The 24,125-nt window shown below is 37.9% G+C and overlaps 2 protein-coding genes across 5 annotated transcripts; one reads left to right on the top strand and one right to left on the bottom strand.

Annotated features, from left to right (window-relative positions):
- Positions 1-948: 948 nt before the first annotated feature.
- Positions 949-3,927, bottom strand: LOC145485229 (uncharacterized). Its single transcript, XM_081463931.1, has one exon. The coding sequence runs from the start codon at positions 3,407-3,409 to the stop codon at positions 2,879-2,881; it is 531 nt and encodes a 176-aa protein (XP_081320057.1). The 5' UTR covers positions 3,410-3,927; the 3' UTR covers positions 949-2,878.
- Positions 3,928-3,945: 18 nt separating this feature from the next.
- On the top strand, positions 3,946-22,736 carry LOC145485209 (uncharacterized). 4 transcript variants are annotated; one of them, XM_081463911.1, is made up of 2 exons: positions 3,946-4,097; positions 18,698-22,736. In XM_081463911.1, exon 2 carries the CDS (start codon positions 18,758-18,760, stop codon positions 19,433-19,435), a length of 678 nt encoding a protein of 225 aa, XP_081320037.1. In that variant the 5' UTR covers positions 3,946-4,097; positions 18,698-18,757; the 3' UTR covers positions 19,436-22,736. The 4 variants fall into 4 exon arrangements, with proteins under 4 accessions (XP_081320037.1, XP_081320038.1, XP_081320036.1 ...); XM_081463912.1 differs by lacking the exon at positions 3,946-4,097 and adding an exon at positions 15,930-16,863; XM_081463910.1 differs by lacking the exon at positions 3,946-4,097 and adding an exon at positions 17,711-18,168.
- The last annotated feature ends 1,389 nt before the right edge of the window (positions 22,737-24,125 follow it).

Genomic DNA, 24,125 nt, shown 5'->3' with positions numbered 1-24,125 from the left:
CAGATAGTAAGTTAGAGTGACCCAACTTTACTTACTGCAATGCATTTCAGCACTTGATATTTGTCTACCGTCGAAAGTTCGCGCCCCGCGCGCCTCTGACCGAGTAATTTTGGCTGGAAAATGCTCTCTCCTGCGCAGAGGGTGGGTGCAAAAACCAAACTTGATGATATTCCAACTTATTCTGTGCTCGATTTTTCGTAACTTCAAAATGTGCACTTACATTCAAAGGAGAAGAGAGTCAGAAATCTGCGACGCGTCTGCCATCTTAGAAATATCAGGTAAGGTAAATTTATTTGTGATATTGAATCGGTCCATTGATAGTCCTGGGCGTTTTAGAAAGTTTTTTTTTTTTTTCCTTTGAATTTACTGATAGGGGAAGAGGGGGAGGGGATCAGTAGGGGGTCAGTAAGGGGTCAGCTAACCCCGGATCAGTGTTTTGTCGAAACCCGGAAATGTTAACCAATCAGGTTGAGCGATTTTATCACACGGCTTTTCAAAATGGTGGTCAAAATGCCCTCGATGGAGCCTGGGAAAAAATTGGAGTAGCAAATCTCCTCGGCGCAAAGAAATCCCCAAGTGTGCCCGTAACTATCAACGACAAAATTTGCTCGCGATTCACTCGCTGGCGATCACATTCGCTGCGATCGGCATGAAAAATCGAATAAATCGCCTTACGTGTAACTGGCTTTAAGTCGAAAATAGTGTAATTTTTATGGGCTGATATTCACTCACGGGCTGAGGAAAGACACGGAATAGGCCTGAAATAGTTCTATGCTACAGCACAAAATGTACTCAAATTGGCTCCACAAGATAGCTGAATCAACCTTGGTCTCCAGCGGCTAGATTGGCACTTTAACTTTGTGGATAATATCAACAGACGTTTTGAATTTACAGTTCGACTCATACTTTTCCAATTACGAAATGAAATGACTGCTGTAAGGTGGCTGAAACAGTTTCCATCACTTTCCAAGACGTAGATTTTGATCGGTCATTAGCTGATGCCAAAACCATGGTATTAAAAAAACTGCCCAAACATAGGTGAACATGTTACTGTCAATTTTGTGGCACAATAGGTTACCATAGCAACAATATGACCTGCTAAAAACACTCTTAATTTTAGCTTTAAGTACTTATAACTTAAAAACGAGTTCGTTGACCCCCACTATTTTTTATTATATGTGCCTTTTAATTTAAGCTGGTCACGCCACCACTTGCAATATATTTAGCCTACATTTGCATTTTCTCGTTGCTTTCACGAGCGTGTTTTATTGCTCAACCTACTGATAAAGTCCTGTTAAACGCGGCTAGCTTGTATGTCGCTCAGGATCCCAAGGAATTACTCGAAACTGAAGTTAGCAAATATTTACTACCGACTCTCTGTGGTTTCTAACTATTCACTGAATTAAGGAATACCTCCGGACGTCCAAATGTCTGGCCAGTTGCCATAACTGATTTCCAAACTAATTTGCAGCTCGTTAATGCTTACATTTAAGTGTTCCTAGTCACTGTGGTATTTACACAAGCATACTTGCACAGAGCAAACTTGAGTTCAATTATGCAAATGTGAAACAAATGTCAACCAAAGATTAGATGTGAAACACGCAACGGCCCGCGTAAAAAATAACGTACACACTTTGGACATTTTTATCACCAAAATGTCGTTTTCTTTCGTACATTTTAAGTTTCAAGTTTCTTCGATACCGTTCTTTCCCGCAACTTCTTCGTGATATAAGCGAATCAACCTTTTAACAAACATTTTCGACCAGCTGGCTTTCAAGTTTCATTCTCTTGTGGTTTTACGTAAACACGAACGAAATTTCGCTAGGAAACACACGAAGAAAAACAAAACACTAGTAGTAGCTACTTATTCATGACTGATTCAGATTTCGCAGAACACACTATCCTCGACTCGGGATTTATTGCAATAACATTACTGGAACTCTCTTTTACTATGCCTTCAAGACAGATAAATTTTTGCTTTGGGTATTACAGAAGTTTTAACAAACGCTTTCTGTAAGTACCATACTTCTCTAGTTCGCTTTTGCTGTGTTCACATCGCGCTGAAAAAGCCACAAAATCAGATTGAGAGCGAATCAACGTTGCCTTGGAAACTGGTTAACTCATTTCCTAGAAGCCCTTAAGTTTGAAAGGTTCCTGTAAGATTTTGTTGTACTTGCGAATTAGTGTCAAGCGATTCGTGTAGAAAATCTTGTAACTGAGATTTTCGTGGTCCGCAACTTGACACTTGTACATAGTGACACAATCAAAATACACTCGAGTGTTCAAGCGCGTAATTCGCACCGATTTCACTTTATTTTGATATTTAACTGTAACGTTATGTTGTTCTTAAAGATTTGTATCCTGCGAAGATTTCCGTGTTCCTTTTCCGTTTCTTGTGGCGAACCCCACCATGTGGCAGATATTATTAGCCTAAACTGTCAGTCATTACTCTATGGCGTATCAACTGACCACGACAATGATTTTCTTATCTTTCAAGATAAGTTATCGATATAAGTATCCTTAAAAGATCCGATCAAAGATATACGAGCCTCAAGCTACTCTAGTGTAAATAATATTTCTCTTCGCCTTCGAGGTGAGTCCGTCGAGTAACAGTATTTTGTGTATCGCATTATAACCTTTGTTGACACTGCATGCGCAATTATATAATACTGTATCAACCTCTCGCGTGAGTTTTATTTTGGTGCCGTGAAGCGTAGGGTAGAAATATGACCTCGAACACCATGAGGAAAACACTTGTAAGCATTGGATTTCCATGTGATTTCCACATTTGCCGCAAGTTAACGCCAGCTCGATTACGTTTCCAAGGTCGAACTTTCTCCTGAGTAACTCCTCCGCTGCATTTCTATCAGAGTGGAAGTTAATCTTCCCAGAACTTCGGCGATCCCGGTTTAGGGCAAGTTGGGCGTTCTGACAAGTCCGAGACAGGGCTTGAGGGGATTTCAAGGGGTGGCAAAGTCCGCCCGTGTCGATGTCGCTCGTACTTTGAGTAAGATAAACTTCGTTCATCTCTCCACGTGAACGGAGGAACGCAAATCTCTTTGTGGGAGGAATGAAGTAAATTGCTACCCATATCTAAACTTGGTGTCCATGAAAAACTCGAGTCACTAACTAACTCCTTGTTGTGTTCATTGTCCGAACTAAGGAAGCGCGAATCTTCGACCGTTTGTGTGATGAATGTTCCACTAGTGGCACTTGTTCTTTCACATGCTGTTGTTTGTTGTGTTGTGTTATCACCACTGCTTCCTATCGCTGGCAAAGGAGTTCTCTGCTGAATTTGAGGCGCCGAAATTCGTTCTTTGAACTCTTTTTCTTGTCGGAGCAATCTCAGCAATGCCTCGGCTTCAGCATCTTTCACTCTACCTCGCATCGGAATCTTCGCGCTCTCCATGACCGCGATCGGTGGGGAACAAGATAGCAACGTTCTTTTGACGTCCTTGCCTTCAAAAGTAATCTTACGCTCTCCTTAAGTTAAGCGGATTTCTTGGCTTTCCAACTGTCGCTTTTGTAAGGGTTAAAATCCTGTGCTTGACGCTTGCGTTTGACGCGGCGGTTTCACAAGCGCTGGCTAATCAAGACCTCGTCAAGGTGGTTCGGAAGACAGCTAAATTGAATCAACAATCTTAAGAAAACATCGGGATTTGGCTGTTAAACGCCCGGGCCATTGATCACTGACATCAGCTGTCAGCTCATTGGCGCACGATAATTGTGTGTTTTAGCCACAATTAATATTCCTGTTCAAAACGATCGTCGAAAGAAATGGCAAATAACTTTTTAATGAAAACGCGCGGTAAAAGTCAACAGAGACAAAGTTGCGCGCTCGAAGCTTCATCCTGCTCTTTGTTTCACACTATGTTGGCTGTCATTCGTAGATTGACAGCACCGCTCGCTGCTGAGTCAACAGATTAAAAGTGTATTATTTTCACTGACAAAATCTGAAGTAACTTTGCGTGCTTGTTGGATATTTCAGTTTCGCTCAGCGAGGACTTGTAAAATGAGCGCATCGTAGCAACGAAATCTAAGGAAGGGAAGGAAGAGACTTGACTGAAGCAACTCTCTTTGGACTGAAAAAGTAAAAGGTAAGATTGCGGTGTTTCATTTATAGCTGGCTACTATGGACGAAAAGCACTATAAGAGAAACATTGGGCGTTTCTTCATCGAAACCTAAAAGCATCTAATTGAAGGTCTCGCGCTAGCCAGTTCAATGATCTTTGCGGGCTAAACACGTATTAAACCTTACCTGTTCTCATAATGTGAAGCTGTCATCGTTAATCTGCTTTAAGGCCCGTAAGGTAAAGTTAAAGCTGCTTGCAATATACGGCGGTCCACGACCTTGACATGGTCAAGTCTGTTGTATTGTTCTCGTGACAGCACAGAAATTGTGTTCCAATTCTTGTCGAAAATGTCGCGACAAAGTTTGCTAAGAATCTCGACTCTAACTTCTATTATATGACGATTTTGTTCGCAACAACACTAGCCTTGTGTTTCAGTGAATGCCAACTAGTAGACCAAATAAAATCTGGTTGAAATGCTGTTTTGTTTCATACTCTAGCTACGCAAAATCTCTCCGTTGATCACGATTTCAAGTGAAGTCACTATAGACGATTCTCACAGGCAGATCAACTGTGCTCGACCATTTGCAATCACCGCCTGAATTTTAGATACAAACATGGGGAAAGAGTTGAAAAAGAAAGAAATCGCCGATCTTATATCTTCACTCCCGTAGAATTTCTTGGTCTAATTGCAATAACGAGCAACAAATCGAAAAAATAATAAACACCGCTTATTGGCCTGAGGGGAATTTTTCAGCAAAGACGTTTAAAACAAAGAAAAAACAGTGAAATCGTTAGAAGAAAGGCAAAATGTTGGAAACATTACACCACATGGAAAGGAAAGTAAAAACATTCATAGAATAATATGAGCCATCCTTCAACTTTTTTGTTCAAATTTTTACAAAGGCAAAATGAATTTTGTAGCTGCTAATTTTCGGGACGGCAACTCCATTGTTATGAGTCATCCGTTAAATCGTGTTAGCGGTAAAGTGTAAAAGCGAAACGGCCGACATTATACGAATCGTCTCAAAAGCGTCGTCAACAGCTCATTTTGAAAACGAGGGGAAGAGTATGTATTTATGAAAGCCCGTAATTGGTTCGCAACATGTGTAGAATGAAAGGTCAGATTTGAAAGTCCACTTCAACAATAACGAGCTTAGCTTTTTAATTTCTCGATGTTATCAGCCTATTCAATCGACCTCGCGTGCACGGTTGTGTTTTCAATTAAGTTTCGCGTTCGGCAGTTCCGTCTGCAAAAGTAATTAAGAAACCGCTTGTGAGAACAACACAGTACGAAACTAAAGTATTCAAAAGCGGCATAAACTTCCGTTTCATTCAGAGATTTCGTTTTTCAACAGCGAATAAATAAACAGGTTCGAACTTCAATGAGTTTCTTGAATTAATGTGACTTCTTCAGCTCAAACCCCTAGCTTCATTCTATTCTCGTTGTCATAGAAACGTAAAAAAATCAAGATATCATCTTGGGTTACTCGTATTCACATTTTAGCACAGCGATGTAAAAAGACATAGCAAATTACAGTAAGATTCCTACAGCCTTCTCCAAAATGTTACTTAGTTGACTTTTTTTAGCACTAAGAAAAATTTGGTGGCACTCAGCGACATTTTCGTCACAGCCTTACGTTTTCGACGCTCATGGGATACACTCTTTTAGACCTTTCCCACGATGTCATGTAGGGATGACAAAAGTTGCAGTGAAATCAATAAGCATTTGATATTTTCAATAAAAACAACACCATTAAAACCACTACATACTGTCGCAAACTATGTCGGAAAATGGAAGAATTAACAACATTATCATTTCTTAGAAGTAATTGGCCAGTGTTTTGTTATGACTGCTGCTGTTGTTTTGCTTCCTCGCCAGTTTATGTTAGTTTTACAAGTTGGCAAAGTCTCAACCAGGGCTGGCAAGGGTATAGAGCGGTTTTCAGTTGAGTGTGGAAAGTAATTAGACAATTACTTTGGTTTTGGTTTTGGTTTTGGTTTCGATACGGTTTGAGATTGGCTGAGTAGTCTTGAAAATCGCTCTAATGCTCTTTTTGTAACTCTTTAACTCCGAACAACGATCAAGTCATAATTTCTTTGTAAGAGAAGATGAAGGTTGAGAGAGATATAGTCCGAATACAGATTATTCCTAATAAGGTAATCCCTGTCATGTTATGTTTAGACATAGTACCCAGTTCCTACACATGTAATGTGCCACGCGAGTTGCGTGAATGTTTTTATGGGCTATAAAAATACCTGTAAAGCCGCTTGCATGGGCGATAAACCTGACGTATTAACTGGGACTGACGCTGTCTCAATTTAACACTGAATCAGAAAGAAAGATAAGGGGCGAGTTGAGGTAGACTGCGGACTCCGATTAGGTCAGAGTGCTTCAAATTAGACAACTCGCCGGGTCAGTCAGTTTTAATTATCCTTGAACTAGGGCCGGGTTGTTCAGAAACCGTTAATTAACGCTTACTCTGGCTTGACATTTAAATATTAATTTTTCGTGTATAAAAATGCATTCTTTTGACAGCTTATTTTTGTGTGGTTTGAGAATATTCAAACTCAGAACTGAAGGACAAACGATGTAAACCGAATCGTTACAAAACTGGAATCAAAATTTCTCTCTAAAAAGCCGGCCCAAAGTCTCTCTCCGCGAAGCAGTGTACATCTAGGCATTGGCGAACTGTATAGATAAAGTGACAAAGACGAAGGCATTGTATGTGACAACATTACGAACCGAAGAAAAACTAGGATGATTTCAAAAGGTGACAGTCCCGTCTGTGCACATTGAGAGACTAAATATAATTTGCAAACAGAGAATTAATTGAATTTTACTGAATTGCATTAAAGGAGAGGCCGAGAGAATGTTTCTGCGGCTAGATGGCGGTTAGGCATGCGCAAGCAGGGAAAACTTTGAATATTAGTGTCTGCAAATGTCTGGGTGAGAAACTGCTTTTTGGGAAAGAGAAATTTTCGTTGAGGGGTATGGACTGAAAGATTTTTTTCCTTTCATTTTCCTTTTCTTTTTTTTTTTTCTTTTTTCTTTTCTTTTTCTTTTTCTTTTTTTTTTTTTTTTTATAGGGCTACTCTCGCAACTGCATAAGTAAAGTTCAGCTGCGATGATCTCTCATACCTTGACATCAAGCAGTTCAAACATATCTTGTTTAATATATTCATTTTTAATTACAACTTCATCCAAATTGTCTCTCCGCCGAAAACTATTTACAGCTGGAGGTATCGCTAAACTCGTGCTTTAATTACAGTTCAAAATAAGCCTGTCACATCTAGGGGTAAAAAACTGTACTGCTGCGATCGGAAGTTAGGCATTAAAGATAAACTAAAAGCAGGATTTCTGTTTAAAGAAGAACTTTATTATGTTTATTGTCATTGTCTTGTACCCAATAAAAGGACTTCTCAAGATTAAAAATGCAAATTTAGAAGTCTTGTACACCGCAAATATTTAAAATCAGTCATCGGGAAGAAAAGAGCGAGGTGTTAACATCCTTCTGTGGAAAGTTGCGCCGGCAAAAATCACACGTCGTTCAGATGTATATGCCGCAATGGAAATGATTAAGAATAAATTTGAACCTCTTCACGTTTTCAACGCGTCAATAGCAATGGAAGAAAGTAGAGATATCAAAAAGTAAAACGTCTTTTGATAGATATCCGAAATAATTAGCTGGTCATTGTAGTGTTCCATTGCTGTTTGTGTAAAAGAAGTGCAAAATATTGATATTGCCATATCACGCCAATCGCCCAGGAAAAAAATTAATAAAGTAGCGAGCAATTTTATGCGGTTTTAAAAAGGATTAACTTTAATCACTTGGTACAGGTGTATTTTAAAGGCGGTCAGCTTTGTTTTGCTCTGACAAGGGAAAGCGATAGCTGTGTGGGTTGCCTTAGTTTCGTCCTGCAACGAATACCTGGAGAAAGATTTTGTGGGAAACTAGAAAATCTGTTTAGATTTTCAACACTGTCAACACTGTTCGTCGCAAAAGTTATCTCAATCGTAAGTATAACAAATTTTGTTTGTACCCAAGACGTTGGCTGCCTCTAGTTTTACTTCCGAGAACGCTATAACGAAAGTATTATTGATAACTAAAGTAGGAAAACGTGAACGATTTAATGGTACAATTATTAAGTGAGCATACGAGTAACGGAGAAAGTAGATAAACTTCAGGCATTGCAAATTTACTTTCAAGGATGTTTCAGTCTGTTTTGATTCTAACTTCAATCTTCAAATGACAATATTGAAGGCGGAGTGAAGTGGATAAACAAGGTTGTCGAAACAGTTTAAAATATACCCAACAAAAGCAAACATTTTTCGTTTTCCCATATTGCCCATCTACACATTTTGATCTTTATTTCGTCTCGGCTACCCAAGCATTTGTGCCGTTTTAGTTTTAACAAGGACAAAAACTCAAACAAGGCAGAATAAATTTCAAACAACTGAATTTTCAATGAATTCATGAACTGATTAGCAACAGTTTCAGCTTGGAAGTGGTAATATTGCCAATTTGGTTTAATCTACAGCCACTTTCTACCTCATAATCACTGGACAAAAGAACTGGCTATCAACAATCCAGTGTTTGCAGATGAAGTTTTAACGCTTTTAGGACAGAAAACGAACTACCGAAAAAAACGAATTCGATCAAGCTTGTTAACGAGTCATTAAATCTTTTTCGGTCTCGAAACTGACAGGAAGAGATGTTGTTTTCAAGCCTCGTAGCAAATCGAAGACAATTATTATTTCTAGATTTATAGCTTGCTTCGAAACAGATGTGATAACTTTCGTAGCGTTTCGTACCATAGATGATTGTGCATTTCATATCGAAATTCTTAGAGGATGGCGAGTTATTTCAGAAACATTTATCAACGCAAACCACTTAAATATTGCGTAAACTGTGCAATACTTGTCCCTTAAACCACAATTATAAGAAAAAACTTCGCTAGTTCATTACAAAGGTCGCATTGACCAATATTCGTAATATACAGCGAACTAAGTGGGTAAGTATTTCAAACCTCATTTGTCAATACAAAGCTTTAAATTTTGGGGAATTGATATCCATATCAGCAAATTGAAGCAACCTGAAATTTACATCTGAATAGGAAGCTAAAAATGATTTGTAAATGATTTCGCGCATTTTGCAGTGTGAAACTTGCATAATTAACGTTTTCGTCTCTACGATGCAAGTTTTATTATATATCAAATAACTATCTGTGGTTCACTTCTTATTTCTTATTGATGTATAAAAACACATCAGTCTCATCTCTCAATTATTAACCAAGCGCAAGGGGAGACAATGTAAGAGAACGATTTTTCCATGCAGTGGCCTCTTCCAATTATAGTTTTTTGAATTCTACTTATAACGACTATTTTAGGAAACATGCTTTATTGGTTAACTCCTGAGTTGTCACGGTCTTTACTACGGATCGTGACAGAAACCGGGGTTTTCGCTGGTAGTTTTACAGAGAAATCACTAAGCAACACCAACACTGAATCTGCATGTTGCCATGAGCTTTGAGGTCACGAAAAAGTGTTAAATATAGCAAGTACCACGTGTTACGAAAGTGATTAAAATTTAAAAACAAAAATATCGTGAGGCACTAGAAATCTGTAGATTCTCTTCTCTTGCTAAGTGCAAAGCTTTGTTGAACGAATATCAACCCCCAAGGTCTTTACAGTTCATGTAGAGTGCTGCGAGGTCAATAAACTGATCAAACCGAGGGCCGATATTCTTCCAGTACAGTCCCAAGCAAAACGAAATTTCGCATTACATATGATGATTCATTTTCCAACTGAAAGGTTTTAACATATTAACTTAAAAGAAGTACAAATTCTCTTCAAAGAAGGAATAATCTGTCATTGATATATACTCTTTTATGCTGTACAAATTAATCGCGTCTTCCAAAGAACAATTTGAGTCGCGAGTTGAAAAGAGGAGGGACGGCAAGTTTTAACACCTCCGAAAGGACACAGGGTTGCACGAAATTGGAATAAAAAACATTAAGACAAATTCTCCTTGCACACTTTGTATATTTGAATGTTTAACAGGACTGAGTCCAGTGAAAAGTTTCAAATGCTTAGTTAGCAGACTGGTTAAAATTTCTTCTCATTGCGAAATTCAACAAAGCTTAGACGACCGAATGTGGTCAGTCGGTAAAATGAACGTTTTTAATGCAATCGTTTCCTAAATCGAAAAATCAGGTTGTTCTTATGACATAATTGTGCATAAGGCTGCAAGCTTCTCAATTTGAGAAATAATTGCTCTGTTGCTTTTTTTTGACTACTGTAACCTTTTATGTGATAGTTCTAGGGACTTCACGAACTCAGTACACATCCGTGAAAACAAATTGCCAATTGTTCAAGTTCGTTGTTTCATAGCCCTTCGTAGCCTTTCCCAGACATAAACCAATCCAAGCTTGCTTATATTCAGCCATTATATACGTATTTCGTGTTTTTATACCTTTAAAATTGTTATTGTAATCATAGTTAAGGTGGCTGAACACAGTTTTTGATACCTGTGTTTCATTCACCTTTTTCTCTAAAACCCTTGATCCCTCGGTCGTAAAAAATGGCAGCAAGCTAGTTGACAACACAAACTTTGGTTTTTTGATGGTTAAGCTGACGTATGTGACGCTGCCATGGCAACATGAATAAATATAAACAGGCCTTTAAAATCGCTTTTGTTTATTTGCAGAAAATCTAGTCATTAGATTTTCTTTATAATTTGCATGCAACAAGCTTGTAACGATTCTCACAAGTTGACACCATTTTGCTAATAATTTAACAGAGAGATCTTTAATCATCCCTTGTTGAAGGTTCACTAGCATATCTAGAATTTCCTTTGTTAAAGTTCAATTATTTTCAATACTCCATTTACTTATTTCCTAAAGTATTTTCGTGCCAAATTTCGTGAAATTCTAATGAGTGGTTCTCGAGAAATAGGCGCATTTCCGAGAGTGCAATTTTCGTTCAATCGCAATTTTTTGACTTACTACGCATGCGCTGCATTTAACTGGGTTCTTTCGGTGACTGAGAAAAAGCTGAGAATTGCTGGGTTCTTTGCATCGTTACCTTTTCTAACATATCTTTGTGATAAAAGACTAAAGCCATCAATACGCTGCGTTCAATTATACAGAAAAATAGCACGGATACTGCGGGTGTTGAGCAAATAAAATGATCGCTCTATTGACGGCACGTTTGTTTTTTTGCAATCCTTGTGCGCGCACTGAATTGCATCAGCAAAAGCGGGCACGAAACTGTGTTCGGCCACCTTAAGGTCATTCCCTAGTATTGCATTGCGCATCCCTACTGCGCATAATTTCACGCGTGATCAGCGCACGCACATTAAAAAATGGCGGCTTTTTGTTTACAGCTGGACCTCGCCATAGAGGTAAATCGTCATTTTCTCGCAAACGAGTATGGTGACCTATCATTTTTTTTTCTGTTGTTTTGAATTGAGTAATAAGTTTCTCTGTGTTAAATAAATATGGACCAATTCTCAGTGTAGGACAAAAAGCAATCGTCGGAAACGTGAATTTAGGAAGCAATCGTGACTACAATCATGATGCTATTGTAAGGATTTATATGGGTATAAACAAGGTGCTGTTGCTCCTAAACGAACATGGGGACCCCTCATTTTTATTTCAAAATTTAAGTTGCTATAATATAAACAATAAATAGGCGAAGTTTCACAAAAATCTCAGTCAGGGTTCTATTTCAGTGGAATGACCTTAATAGAGAGGAATGACCTTAATAGAGGTTATGAAACCCGACAAAGTTCTTTGCCGAATGTTTTTGTTCGCTTTTTTGGCCTTGACGGTGCACAGAACACAATAGTTGTTTACTCCGTACTGAGGAACTAACCAATAGAAACGTGGTGGTTACGTAATTCATGCACAGTGTATGAGCGCAAAACAAACGATTGTGCACTGTCACGGGCCTTCCAACATAATCCTTTGTTTGCTCCTTTGATGTTTGCCGGGCTTCATAACCAGTCTGCTCTATTAGCTATGTTGTAATTTGAGTTTTCATTCAATTAGGAAGTAGTCTTGCACACCGAAAAATGGCTTAAAATGTCACGACATAGTTCTTTCAGGAGTGGTGCTACGTATATCTCAGTCTAAAACTCAAGCAGTTCCCTTCAGAATCCGCAATATGGAATTATATCAAGGTCTCATTTGAATTTGAGGCTGTGGCTCTGATCTGATCGAAAGATAAATAGCATTTAAACAGCTATTTAACTGAAACAAAGACAAGGAATTTAATTACAAAGTAAGTTCTCCCGTGTTTCACCTTCAGAAAAATAAAAGGTATTGGTTTAAAAGACAAACTTTAAACGAAGAGTAAAATAGAATGGAAATTTAATTCTTTGTTCTAGATGTCAGACTGTTATTTTGATGTCAGCCTTGAACATTTGGTGTCAAATCAGGAAACGATGGTCTAGTTAGTTATCTTTCTATATTCCTGCCCCGGGGGGTCCCACACAAAAATGGCAGGGCTGCTTGTCGTACCTTTTATGGTTATAAAGGCGGTTTTGGTTCCTCTTAGAGTGTTTAGCCTCAAAAGGTCCACAGCGGGAGTCTTTACAGTACCTTTTTAGGGTATTGAGCCGAAAAACATATAACAGGAGATAATGAGGAGAAAACAAATTTCAAGCCGCGTCCACAAAACCGGACCTTAGGACCTCTTAGGGGTTCTTTTCAAAATTTCCATCGAGCATCCACGTATTTTTTCATATGGGAAACCCCCCCCCCCCCCCCACCCCTGGGTATTCTTGTCACTTGTCAAGGCAGAATATCCGTAAATCGTTCAGATCAGTTCCAAAGGCTTAAACACAACTCTGACTTGCCATCAGGGATGCATGTAGAGACTACACTAGGGGTTAATTTTTGCACAGAGAAAAGCCCCAAAGTGTGGTTTAGGCCTACAATTCTGGTCACAAGTGTTGGGACAGTTCACGGCACATGACTTCACAGGCAGCCTCTCTTAGGGCCAAGACCGCGTAAGCCCGCCTGCCCCCCTCTCCACTCTCAATGTTGATAAAAATCTTGAGAAAAAAAAAAAAACCTTGACAATAGCTTCAGAATAGGCACGTTTCAAGCATTGTTCACCTCCTAGAACAGTATTCTCGAACTAAAGAGACGATAAGATAGGATTCACGTCTTATTCCAATAATAATGATTTTTCAGTAATCACGTTCGGTTCCAAGACAACTGTCTAACCACTTTCTATTGTCCCTTTTTTCTTTTTTCCAACATCCGATCTAATCTTCAGAATAGCTTTATTATCTTTCAACATTGCTAGGTGGAGGTGGATCAATTATACTTGCTTCTATTCATCTTTTTCTAAAACGTCAAGGACATACGTAGTTGAAATCGCGGGTTTTAGCGCGCAAAGGGAAGGTGTTCCAACAACTAATGGCCAGGAATGTAGTTTTAAATTGTAAAGACGTCAATATTGCAAATGCCACGAGACAAATACAAAAGTTAAAAGGACCTAATTAAAAGTTGATTTCTTTTAAAATGGGCTTCAAAACATCAATTTGACGTCATCCACCTTCTTTTATCTTTCTCCAATGCTTGATGGTCAATTTAATATCGTTTGGATATCCGAAACTCATTCATTATCTGAGTTATCTGCACGAAACTCCTAAATATCATTGAAGACGATCCTTGAGTTCAGTTTTTAAAGAGTAAGCTTTTATCACTAGACTTATTTGATAGGCTGAAAAACTCTGTTGGTTTGAGTAGTAAAATGTATTTGGTATCACTTCAAACCTTCTACTTTCAAGCGACTTTTCTTATCGTTACAGGTTATTATTTAAAGCGAGCCACATGCAAAAAAATGAAAAGTTCCCAAAACAAAAATGGTAAACCGGGTCTTTGAAGTCTAAACAATTTTAAGGCTATTGAATTTACACGTATTACCATGCATGAATATCGTGCAGTCATCATGAAAATAACGGCTAATAAATTCATTTATCTGCACAGATTTATTGGCCTATCTTTTGTCCTTTCTTTTCCTTTGACCTATTTTTATATCATACAATATATAATTTGAAGCATCTCTTTTAAAGAAAATGCACGGAAATCCCAACAACTATGGGTGATCCTTTCCATATATTTCGCCTGCTCGGGTGCATGGCGTTTTCATGATGGCGCCGGGATGTCGCACGAGTAATATATGGTCCATTAAAAGATCTTTATTATTTCTTCTTCTTAAAAACATCGGTTAAAATCGAGTATTTCTCTTACTTAATGATAATTTCACCAACAAATCAAAAATACAACATGAATAATTTAAGTAAAGGAAATTCTATATCAGAGCCGTGGAGTTTGTTACGGGCGTGTCATTTTTCACAATTGTTCTTTTACATGGAGCGGTGACAGGTAAGACATTTTCTGACTGTTTTCTTTTTCTTTTTTTTTTTTTCTTTTTTTGTTTTCAACAATTGAAAACAGTTGAAAATTGAACGTAAATTTATTTGTATCTTAAGTTGTTCAGAACCTAAGCAATTAAGAAAAGGCAAATTAATACGAGAAGACATATTTCGTGAGAGGTCTTGTCGAATCGGCAAGCGCTTTCGTTACCGAATATTCCTTTTAAAACTGTGATAATTTTTTTCACCATACAACGGGTGTGGAGGTGATACATCAACAAGGAGCTTGAAAGTTAGAAGTTGTTTGTGTTGGGTTTGGACGAATCTAAGGAAAAACTAATTATTTTTTTCTTTTGATGTAAGCAAATTAACATCTGTGTAACTCCACATTTCTCTAAAAACCGGCTCGGTTCATAAAAGGAATAAAAGCTAATGCCATCGAATGTTTCAAAAAAATTATGTTAATTTAACTCGTTTAATTTAGGAAGGAGAACGGTTTTTTTCTTTCTTAGACTAGAAAAAAGACATTTTTTATCCCAAAGAAATTGTCAACAGGTTTGTTTCAGTATAGCATAATGATATTGAACCAAGAATATGTTCCGTGACTACGGTGAATGGAAAAGAAAACATTTTAATTTGCTTATGTAATATTTAAACAAAAACTGGCAGGATTTTTCATTCAGTTTTTAGTTGCTTCTCTTTAATAATTTTGCAAACACTTCTGAACCAGAGTGGCAAGAAAATAAATTATCAACCAAGATTATATTGTCGAAATATATTCTTTCGGTATAACAGGTAAGAGTCTTCGTCGTGTCTTGGTTCACAAACTAAAAATGCAAAACAAAAAACAAAAAAACAAAAAAGGAAAATGGATGTAGTACAATTTTATTGTAGTTTTTTTTTTTTTGTCGTTTGTTTTTTCCTTCGGTTTGATTAAAAATAATTCACCCAAAAGTCTAGGAACGCCAGCAACGGTCATCTCATTTAATTCTATGGTTCATCAGTCTGGTTCTAGTTTTTGCCGCGGTTATTTTCAGAGCTATTTCGTAACGATTCCACCCCTTGTGGACACATAAGAAAAAGCATTAATCTATGATTACAGAACATCTTTTTTGACGTTCTGTTAAAAGCACGAACTTCGCTGGCACGACGCCCCAAACTTTTAAAGTACGTATAAATCACATTGAAAGTGTAAGCAGGTACGCTTCAAAGCAAAATTACCATTTTTTTTTTTTATCTTTCAATTCCTGCTTATTTAGCATGTTAATCAGTTTGGCTTCACAAATAATTACGGCAGAGGTAACCCCAGGGGAGCTAGCGACTCCCTTGTTATATCCATCTCTACTTTCCATGACAGCAAGTACTAATCTAAAAACTTTTAAAACTCACACTTTAATTTTAAGCTCCATGTGAATAATCTTGATACTAGCAACGAAAGATTTTTCATTTCAAAAAAAAAAAAAGAAAAAACGAAAATGATAGATTTCCATCCGCAACAACCATCACTGTTGCCCTTATTGGAGAAAAATTTACTTTCGAAACCTAGCACAAAATATTCATAACTCAAAAAAAAAAAAAAGAATAAAACGGCATTAAAATTCCTGTGGCGAAATAAAAGAAAATACAGTCTGTATGAGATCAAAATTGTTGTAAACCCAAAACAGCATATAATTTCTTAATACTGATCGATTTATCCTTTTAGGCTTTTCATTTTAATTTCAACAAGCTGTTTCGCGCGAAAGTATAAGGGAAATCTCGAGTCAAAGTTTATTTACAACTTAAGGCAACTCTATCGACGAAAATGTATCTTCACCTGCAGTCAGTAATGAAGCCTTGTAATGGTCTTTTTAAATGCAGTCGATAAGGTACGGCCCCAGGGCCAAGAGACTCCTCTGTATATAGGCTTAGTTGAAGTCTATTTCTTTCGTTAATTAAATGTTTGAAATCGAAGAGCGTTGCGCGAAACACAAAAATTTCGCATCTTTTAGGTTCGATACCTAATGGTTTTTGACCTCTTTTGGTTTCAAATCAAACCCACGCGGAAAAAAAATAAAATTTTGAAGCTAGACTTATTTCGAGGCAGATACCATCTAGCGCTCGGAGTTTCATGAGCTACTTCCTTTGCTTAAGGCTTTTGAAATTTTGCCACGACGGTCGAGTGCAGGTTTGAATAGTTGCAATCTCATTCGTCCAGCACGCCGCCAGATAATTTTCTCAAGTAATTTGAGACATTTTAAGATGTAAAATAGCTGTAGTTTCAAGAAAGAGTTCCGGTGACGTAATAAGGGGCCGGGGAACGCTTGAATATCCTCGTGAGAGTCGCGTTTACAAGACATACTGAAACTTCTCGGCAAGATTAACGTCTTTGCAGCAATTTGACTAACTTAGGAAAACACCAGGTAAGAAACAAAACGAGGTGGGTTGGGGGCGCAACTTAGATGTTCCCCACTCGTCGCTATATAATTGTGGTTTTGAAAAAGCACATTGAAGGTAAAGGGTTTAGTTTGTTTTGTTTTTCGCATCAAACACAATTTTGACCCTCAGGGGAAAGAAAACGCATATAACATCAAGTGGAGTAGCTCTACAAAGCTTCAACCTTGAACTTTTAGAAGATGCTTGACGTAAAACACGTGGTTTTAGAACAATTCGATATTTTGGCTTTCTAACGTGATGACGCGACTTTCGTCAAGGGGTGCTTTCGAACTTTCCTTCGTGAATTTTCCATTGAAATACAAATAAAAATGGGTTTTAAAACATTGGTCACAAACCGAAAATAATCTTTAAGAATAATAACAAATAACAGTTGTTACTATCTTTAAATTCTTTGAGAGAACGTTATTTTTTCGACTTTCATCGATTTTTCACTTCTGCTCATACATTGTTGAATACATCGTGAGTGAATTTCACAAAAATCGAGAATTTTTTAGCAGATATTCTCTCAAAGGATTCACTGGGACTAGTCTACAGCTAGGGATTATACTTATACTTTTTCCGCTTTCGTGTGCGGAGAAAATCCGAGTACAAAGTACAAAGTACAAAGGCAAAATTGTTGCACTGAAAAGCCAGTTTCGAAAAATGTTTCACAAGATGGCTTAGTTGGCTATGGCTACGCAGTAAGTCGTCTGATATTTTTTTTAAACTATACTTGCCAACAAACAATCTATTGAGAGGTTCAAATTTATGAAGCTGTTATACATGTTGACATATGTGCAACATCAGACTGATACGAAATTGAAATACAATTTGGCCATTCTCAAGGGTGTCGTCTTTTAGATAAATAACTATTCGCAACGAGTGCGTATTTTTGTTTTAATCACATCGTGGCAAACACTAAGAGCCGCTAGACTGTTACCGAAATCTAAAATCGAGGCTGATTTTCGGCCTTGATGAGAAGGCAGTCGCCTGTGTTTTGTTTCCATGGCAACAAGAAAGATAAACAGTGTGATTCCATACGTGCAGCTGTCGGCAAGGTTGTTTTTAACAACATCCTGGGGAGATGTGCTATATGCGAACAGCGTCACAAAGCCGAAAGAGTCGACCTTAAATAATAACAATTAACACTCCCTGTCAAGAACTTCATAACAGAAGCTATCTTCCAGTGACTAGCTATGATAAAGCGAGGCAACGAACTAACTTTATAAATTCGGGAAAACGAGGGCCAATGTACATCTCGGTCGCAGTGCCATAATACAGAGCTGCAAATGGTGAGTTTTAACACCTAATTAACGTGACCAAGAATGCATCATAAATGGAGAAATAATTGTTCTTACCACACAAAAGTCGATTCACCAGCCAGGATGCGTAACGCCCGCCAGACGATTTTCATGGCAACTTAAACAAAACAGCTCGACACCCATCACGTACTGGTGAATTTTTCATGCGATAACAACAGAAGGTAGTACGATCCCTTCACTAAAATGCCGTGCTCCGGTTTTAAATTAATCCATCAATTTTCGGCGCAGCGCTTCATCCCGGCTTGACAGGTAAAATTCCGTGATCATAATTGCTTTTGTTTTTTTAGTTCGGATTTAGTAACACATTTGCAAGAAAACCAAAGCGAAGGAAATATTTCAAACACCGCGTCTTTAACGGAAACTTAGATTCAAGCACTGAAAATTGGCTTCATCTTCAGTCATACGTTCCGGTCAAATTGTCACTGGATAGTGCTCCAATAACCAGTGTTGTGTTACAAATGCAATGATCTCACAAGGCAAAATTTCCTTTTATCAACAGGTTAAAACACAACGTGCGAATCACTAGAGGTGATGCATGTAAGACAAGAGCCAACGAAACATGGAGAATTCAACTGATAACTGCCGCAGAATTCCTCCGCGAAGTAAATTCAACGACGAGGAATCAACCGCAGTTTTGCGGCTGATTGTAGAGCAAGAACGACTGCTTAAAAGCCCCGCAAATCCAGTTTTAAACATAAGCAGTGACAAATTGAAAAGACTTCCTCCTTTGAATGGAAAAATGCAAGATTCTCTCAGTGATTCCGGTTCTGATTCAAACTTCGGATTCGAACCGCATCGGACTCAGAGAAAACACAGATCTGTAGAGGGCGACGTGGTCCTCAGCAGACCGACACTTCTGAAAGGAAAAGAATTTCGTGGAATCGAGGAACTTGCGTCCCTTGGCAAGCCGAAAGTTCCAGACATTTACAGCACACCGAAAATCGCGCGGCCCCGAGACCGCGAGCGGCCACGCGCGTCTTACGGACGAAATTCTCAAAACCGTAGTAACGGCACCATAGCAATTCCACGAGATAAAAGCACAGAGGAATATCACAGTTTCTCTTCGACGGACGTTGCTTCGGACAGGCCGTCAAATCCCACGCCATTAGAACACGAACATAACTTGAGTGAAGAAAGAGAAAATACTTCGAGAACTTCATACAATCAAAATATATGTTATGATAGTGACGAAGATAAAATAGATACTACAGAGGTCTACGCTTCGTACATCAACTGAGACAAAGGTATCAGTGGTTTTTCAGCTATGGAATACTCAAACAAGGCTCACGGAAAGATGATGCTCGTCTCTAGTTTATATTTCCTTTTTAATTGCCTCTTCAGTTTCAACATTTTGCTTAGTAAACTGCTTATACATGGTTAGGACAGAAATGCGACCTACGATACTCTTTGTCTTACGAAAACTAAAATTTGGCCTGCCATTTTAAAACCAAACGGGTAAGAAAATTATACAACATTAATTTAATTCTAGAGTAACGCAAGTATATTTTTATAAGTAACAATAAATAATACTGTTTGACAATCAGTCCGAGACGAAAGCTTTCATCTACTCGAGCCAAGTTGGCAGTAGAGAAAGAAAAATAAAACAAGCGCCAACTTAGCTTTAGTTCGTTAAAATTAACACGGAGAACATCTTTCGCCTGATATTACACCATTGAGCGATTTAATTAAAATAAGCACATTCCAGGAATTTACGAACGTTCCGATCTCCTTCCAATATCCCGACAGTCCGTAATTATTTTTATTTTTTTCCAAAGCAAATATCGTTGATAGGCATGATAGGAGTTTTCTGCCAAAAGAAAAACATGTCAAAAACAAAGTGTTCGTATGTCCTAGTCTTGCCAGTAGGCATTCTATCAAGAATGTCACTATCTGATAAAAGGTTTTTTTTTTTTTTTTTTTTTTTTTTCATTTAACGTACTATCGACTGGATCTTTTAATTAATTCACTATTACACAGGCTGACCCAGCAGGTTGTAGACTCCCCCTTAACAATCTAATGCATTCCTTTTTATTTCTACTTCTACACCATTGCAGTTCGCGCGACCCATATCATGTGCGGTTGTGAGGCAACGCATTTAATTCCCAAGGACTCAGTACTCGATGATTCGATGACAGACAAAGTAAAAATGTTTATAGCAAAAAAATTGTAAAAACAGGTATCAAGTGTAATGTGACAGATATTAGAAAACGCCGGAAGGAAAGTAAAATGCAAAAAAATATATACTCTTTTAGTCGCTGGGCGTGTTTTGCCGTTACAGTTCCACGAATGAGCACAATGTTGAAAAAATATTTTGACCTTTACTGGAAGTCAACCGATTTCTATTAGAAATACCGCGAAGAAACATTTGGTAAATCCCCACGACAAAAACAAAATGGATATAATGAGCTTGTCGTATTTAAATTAAGAAGCTTAGCTTTAATGGATCAACTGTTTTAACGGGTGTTTTTTTCCCTTGATAATTCATGTAAGGACATCTCTTTTGTCGATGTTTTTTATCCTTCAGAACCAAGCGCGAGAATTTCGCTTAAAAGACGCCAAAATAATTAACTTTGAAGTTCATTCTACAGTTGCTCGTTTTCGCCAAACATAAAAAGTTAACACTGCGCTTATTTTTTGAGCCATGTTTGTTTTCCGTCGTTAACAGTGTGTGGTTAGCTTATATTTGAATTTCACAAGCTTAGCACCATTTGATTGGTTCCCTGTCGAAGCGTATGATCAGTTCAACTCGCTCAGAGTGAAATAGTTACAGCACGTTCAGTAACGCGTTTTAGCGGCATACACATTCACGGATATCGCTGTTTCTTGCAGACGATGTTTCAAGGTCTATGATACGGAGTAAAACCTACGAGTTAACAACAGAATTCTCAACAAAGAAAGGTCCATTAAAGCAATTTGCAAAACAAACCACAAATGCAGCTGTTTCAACGTTAATTTTCCCTCCCTATTGTTATTTTATCTTTGCACAAACATCAGCAGAAAATAGCTAACTAACACGCTGCCTATCTAAGAATTCGCAAAGCTGTTCAAATCTGGAAGTCGCTGTTTTAGGCAACGATATCAAATTGAATACGAAATTTAGTTAAAAGCTTTAATACGTTAGTCGCACAAGGACCTCAAGTTAATAAAACGGATAAGACAGAATTACGACAAATATAGTTATACGAGTAGTAGTAATTCGAGAAGAATTGATATATTTGCTCTAACCAGCGATGCTCTTTAATGTGGGTTGCGACATCACAAAAGCAAGCGCAGTGCCGAACCAGCGAGCACGTTCTGTGAATTGATCATTTTGAGAATTGAAACTTGTAGCCAGCCATGCATCATCATTATTCAAAACAAAAATCCCTGCCTTCGGGTAAGGCTCTTTCTCATGAATGAAGAAACATAAATACCGCCAACTATTGATGAAATATTTTACCTATGAAAAATAAACTAGTGCTGTCATAGAAGTCAAGACATAAATATTCACAACATCTCTTGTGTGGTGCACATAGTTTTTTATGCATACAGTTGTTTTTTTAATATATATTTAATGTAACAACATAATATAATCATCAAAGTTAAAAGGTAACAAAAAAAATAAAAAAGAAACTGCTCAAATAACGTGACTGCCGAGTGGAAATTCCGATGATATTGTTTAAACTGTCCAGTAGCGCAAGCATTTCTCATGCCTTGGGCAGATTCTTCCAGAGAAGAGTCACTGTAACAGATTAGAGTCACTGTAACAGATTAGACGTTTAGTTGTCGACAACAAATTGTGTCCGATGTGGGCATTTCACGCATCGGGATTCTTAGTTGTCGATGTCCAAGTCGGGTCAGAGAGGCCTTGGGAAATAACGCTCAATACGCATGCTCAAACACAATGCGTATGCTCAAACCAATGTCCACTGAGAAAGCAGTTTCGCTAGTTGTTAATCTCGCGCCCAGATCTCACTCTGTTTGGCGAGATTAGTTAATTGTCCACAACTAAACAATGATTCCCACACAAGGGAAAACGGTCAAAAACTAACTAAAGCAATTTCATTTTTCGAAAAGGCAAACGTCTTAGTTGTGGATAACTTAAAAATTAGCGTTCAGCTGTAGACAACTTTTTTCACATTCTGCTTGTCGATAACAAATAATTGTTGCTAATTAAATGTATAGTTTTTACATGTGGAGGGCCGAAAAGTTGTTCTAACTGACACCGAGCTAAGCTTTTGAATTTCTCAAAACATTATGCAGTAACGTCTATTGTTTCTGAGCAACGTTTATACAACTTGTCGATAATTTATTTTAAAAATTCTTGAGCTCGAATCAAAAGGCAATTTTAAAACGATCGACTCTGGCCGCGCGATTTTGCAGCCGGTTCAGTATCGCTTCAATAGAGAACTTAAGATCGACGTTTACCGCAAACGTGTAACTGCGGTTTTAGGTTAGACGTTTCCGGCCGTTCGCCGTTTGGACGTTTGGTCGATTTAGATTGTAGCAAATTGGAGCGAATGGACATTATCCTGTCAATGCATTGGAAACTGTCAAAATTACGCCATCAAAAAAAAACAAAAAAAAAACACTAGACAAGAAAATTGTATGCTTTGTAACATGTGTAGCTTTTTAAAATAAAGCATCAAAAACACAAATTCAACTTAAACCGCCGCCATATTGGATTTCCACTTATATGTAGGATATTGCCTTTCTACACAGAACAGCAAAAGGCTAGGTAATTGCTTATTTGCCTAAAAACTATAACCAACTTATAGAAAAAGGGTTACTTTATTCTATCTCAACATTTGTACTTGGTATAAAATAAAATTTAAGGCAATGAAGTTTGAGGTAAACCGACCTACCTCTTGACGTTCGAATACCTCCTCTAGCTCTGGTCACGTGACCTCTAGCCGTTTGCCGTTTGCGGTAAACGTGGCTCTAAAATTCAGTCCCAAAAGGTGCTGCAATAGTTGTACTAGAAATATGTTTATGGTATATAAAGATAACTCCGCATAATTCATGTGATTTACCTTTTAAAAAACCTTTCACCTTTAAAAAACTGAAAAAGAGTTGTAAAAATTCTGGCTAGCACACCCATGATGAAATCGTGCAAAAAGTTATGGGAATCTGTTTTGGATATAAAAACAATACCATCGATCATAGGTCATTCTGGTACTTTTTCACCTATTAACACATTCATCGAAGAAACGTTTCTGGTAGGTCCTTGGAAAGTTGCTTTCATATTAATTAAAAACCACGACTCTTTTACTTTGCGAAGTTCGAATTGTTTCAGTAGGTAACTTGTCGCGTGTTGTTCCGTATCAACACGCAAAAATAGAACAAATAAACAGAGAGTTATTTTGATCGGGTAAAACTTGTCTCATAAATGATTCACTTGTGAAAATAGCGTTAGCTAGCCACCTTGGAGAGGCTGTTGGCAAATGCGAGCAAATAGCTAATGGCTATCTTCGATTCCAACAGGAAACGAATTAACTGAGCATTGAGAAAATTGAACGGATCGACCAGACGGACTCGGATAGGATCATAAGGTCATTTATTTTTTAAATGCCACTGTTCTTAAGCTAAATTAATCAGTGCAGTCGGATCAAGATTTTCCAACCTTCCATACCGATCCCTTCCGATCCGATCCGATCCGTCGCGAAGTTATCTTTCGGCGGTTTATGAGAGTGGTTGTGAAAAAGCTACTGCTCAAACTCATTAGCCATGCAGACAAAAATGTCAGCGATGTTTGTCATGCACAGTGGCACGATATTGAGAAAGCAAATGCAGTTTTATATCAATATGGCTTAAATAATTTTAAAAAATTCCAGAGATTTTTAATGAACTTCCCTTTTTTTGAATTTCCGTCACCTGTGCTTGAATACCTTAAAGGAGCTCAGACACGGTATTCAGGTATGAGGTATTTTGGCCACGTATCCTACAAA

This window comes from Orbicella franksi, chromosome 4 (genome assembly GCF_964199315.1).
Source record: "Orbicella franksi chromosome 4, jaOrbFran1.1, whole genome shotgun sequence".
Taxonomy (NCBI): domain Eukaryota; kingdom Metazoa; phylum Cnidaria; class Anthozoa; order Scleractinia; family Merulinidae; genus Orbicella; species Orbicella franksi.
This window is presented reverse-complemented; position numbering and strand designations above follow the sequence as displayed.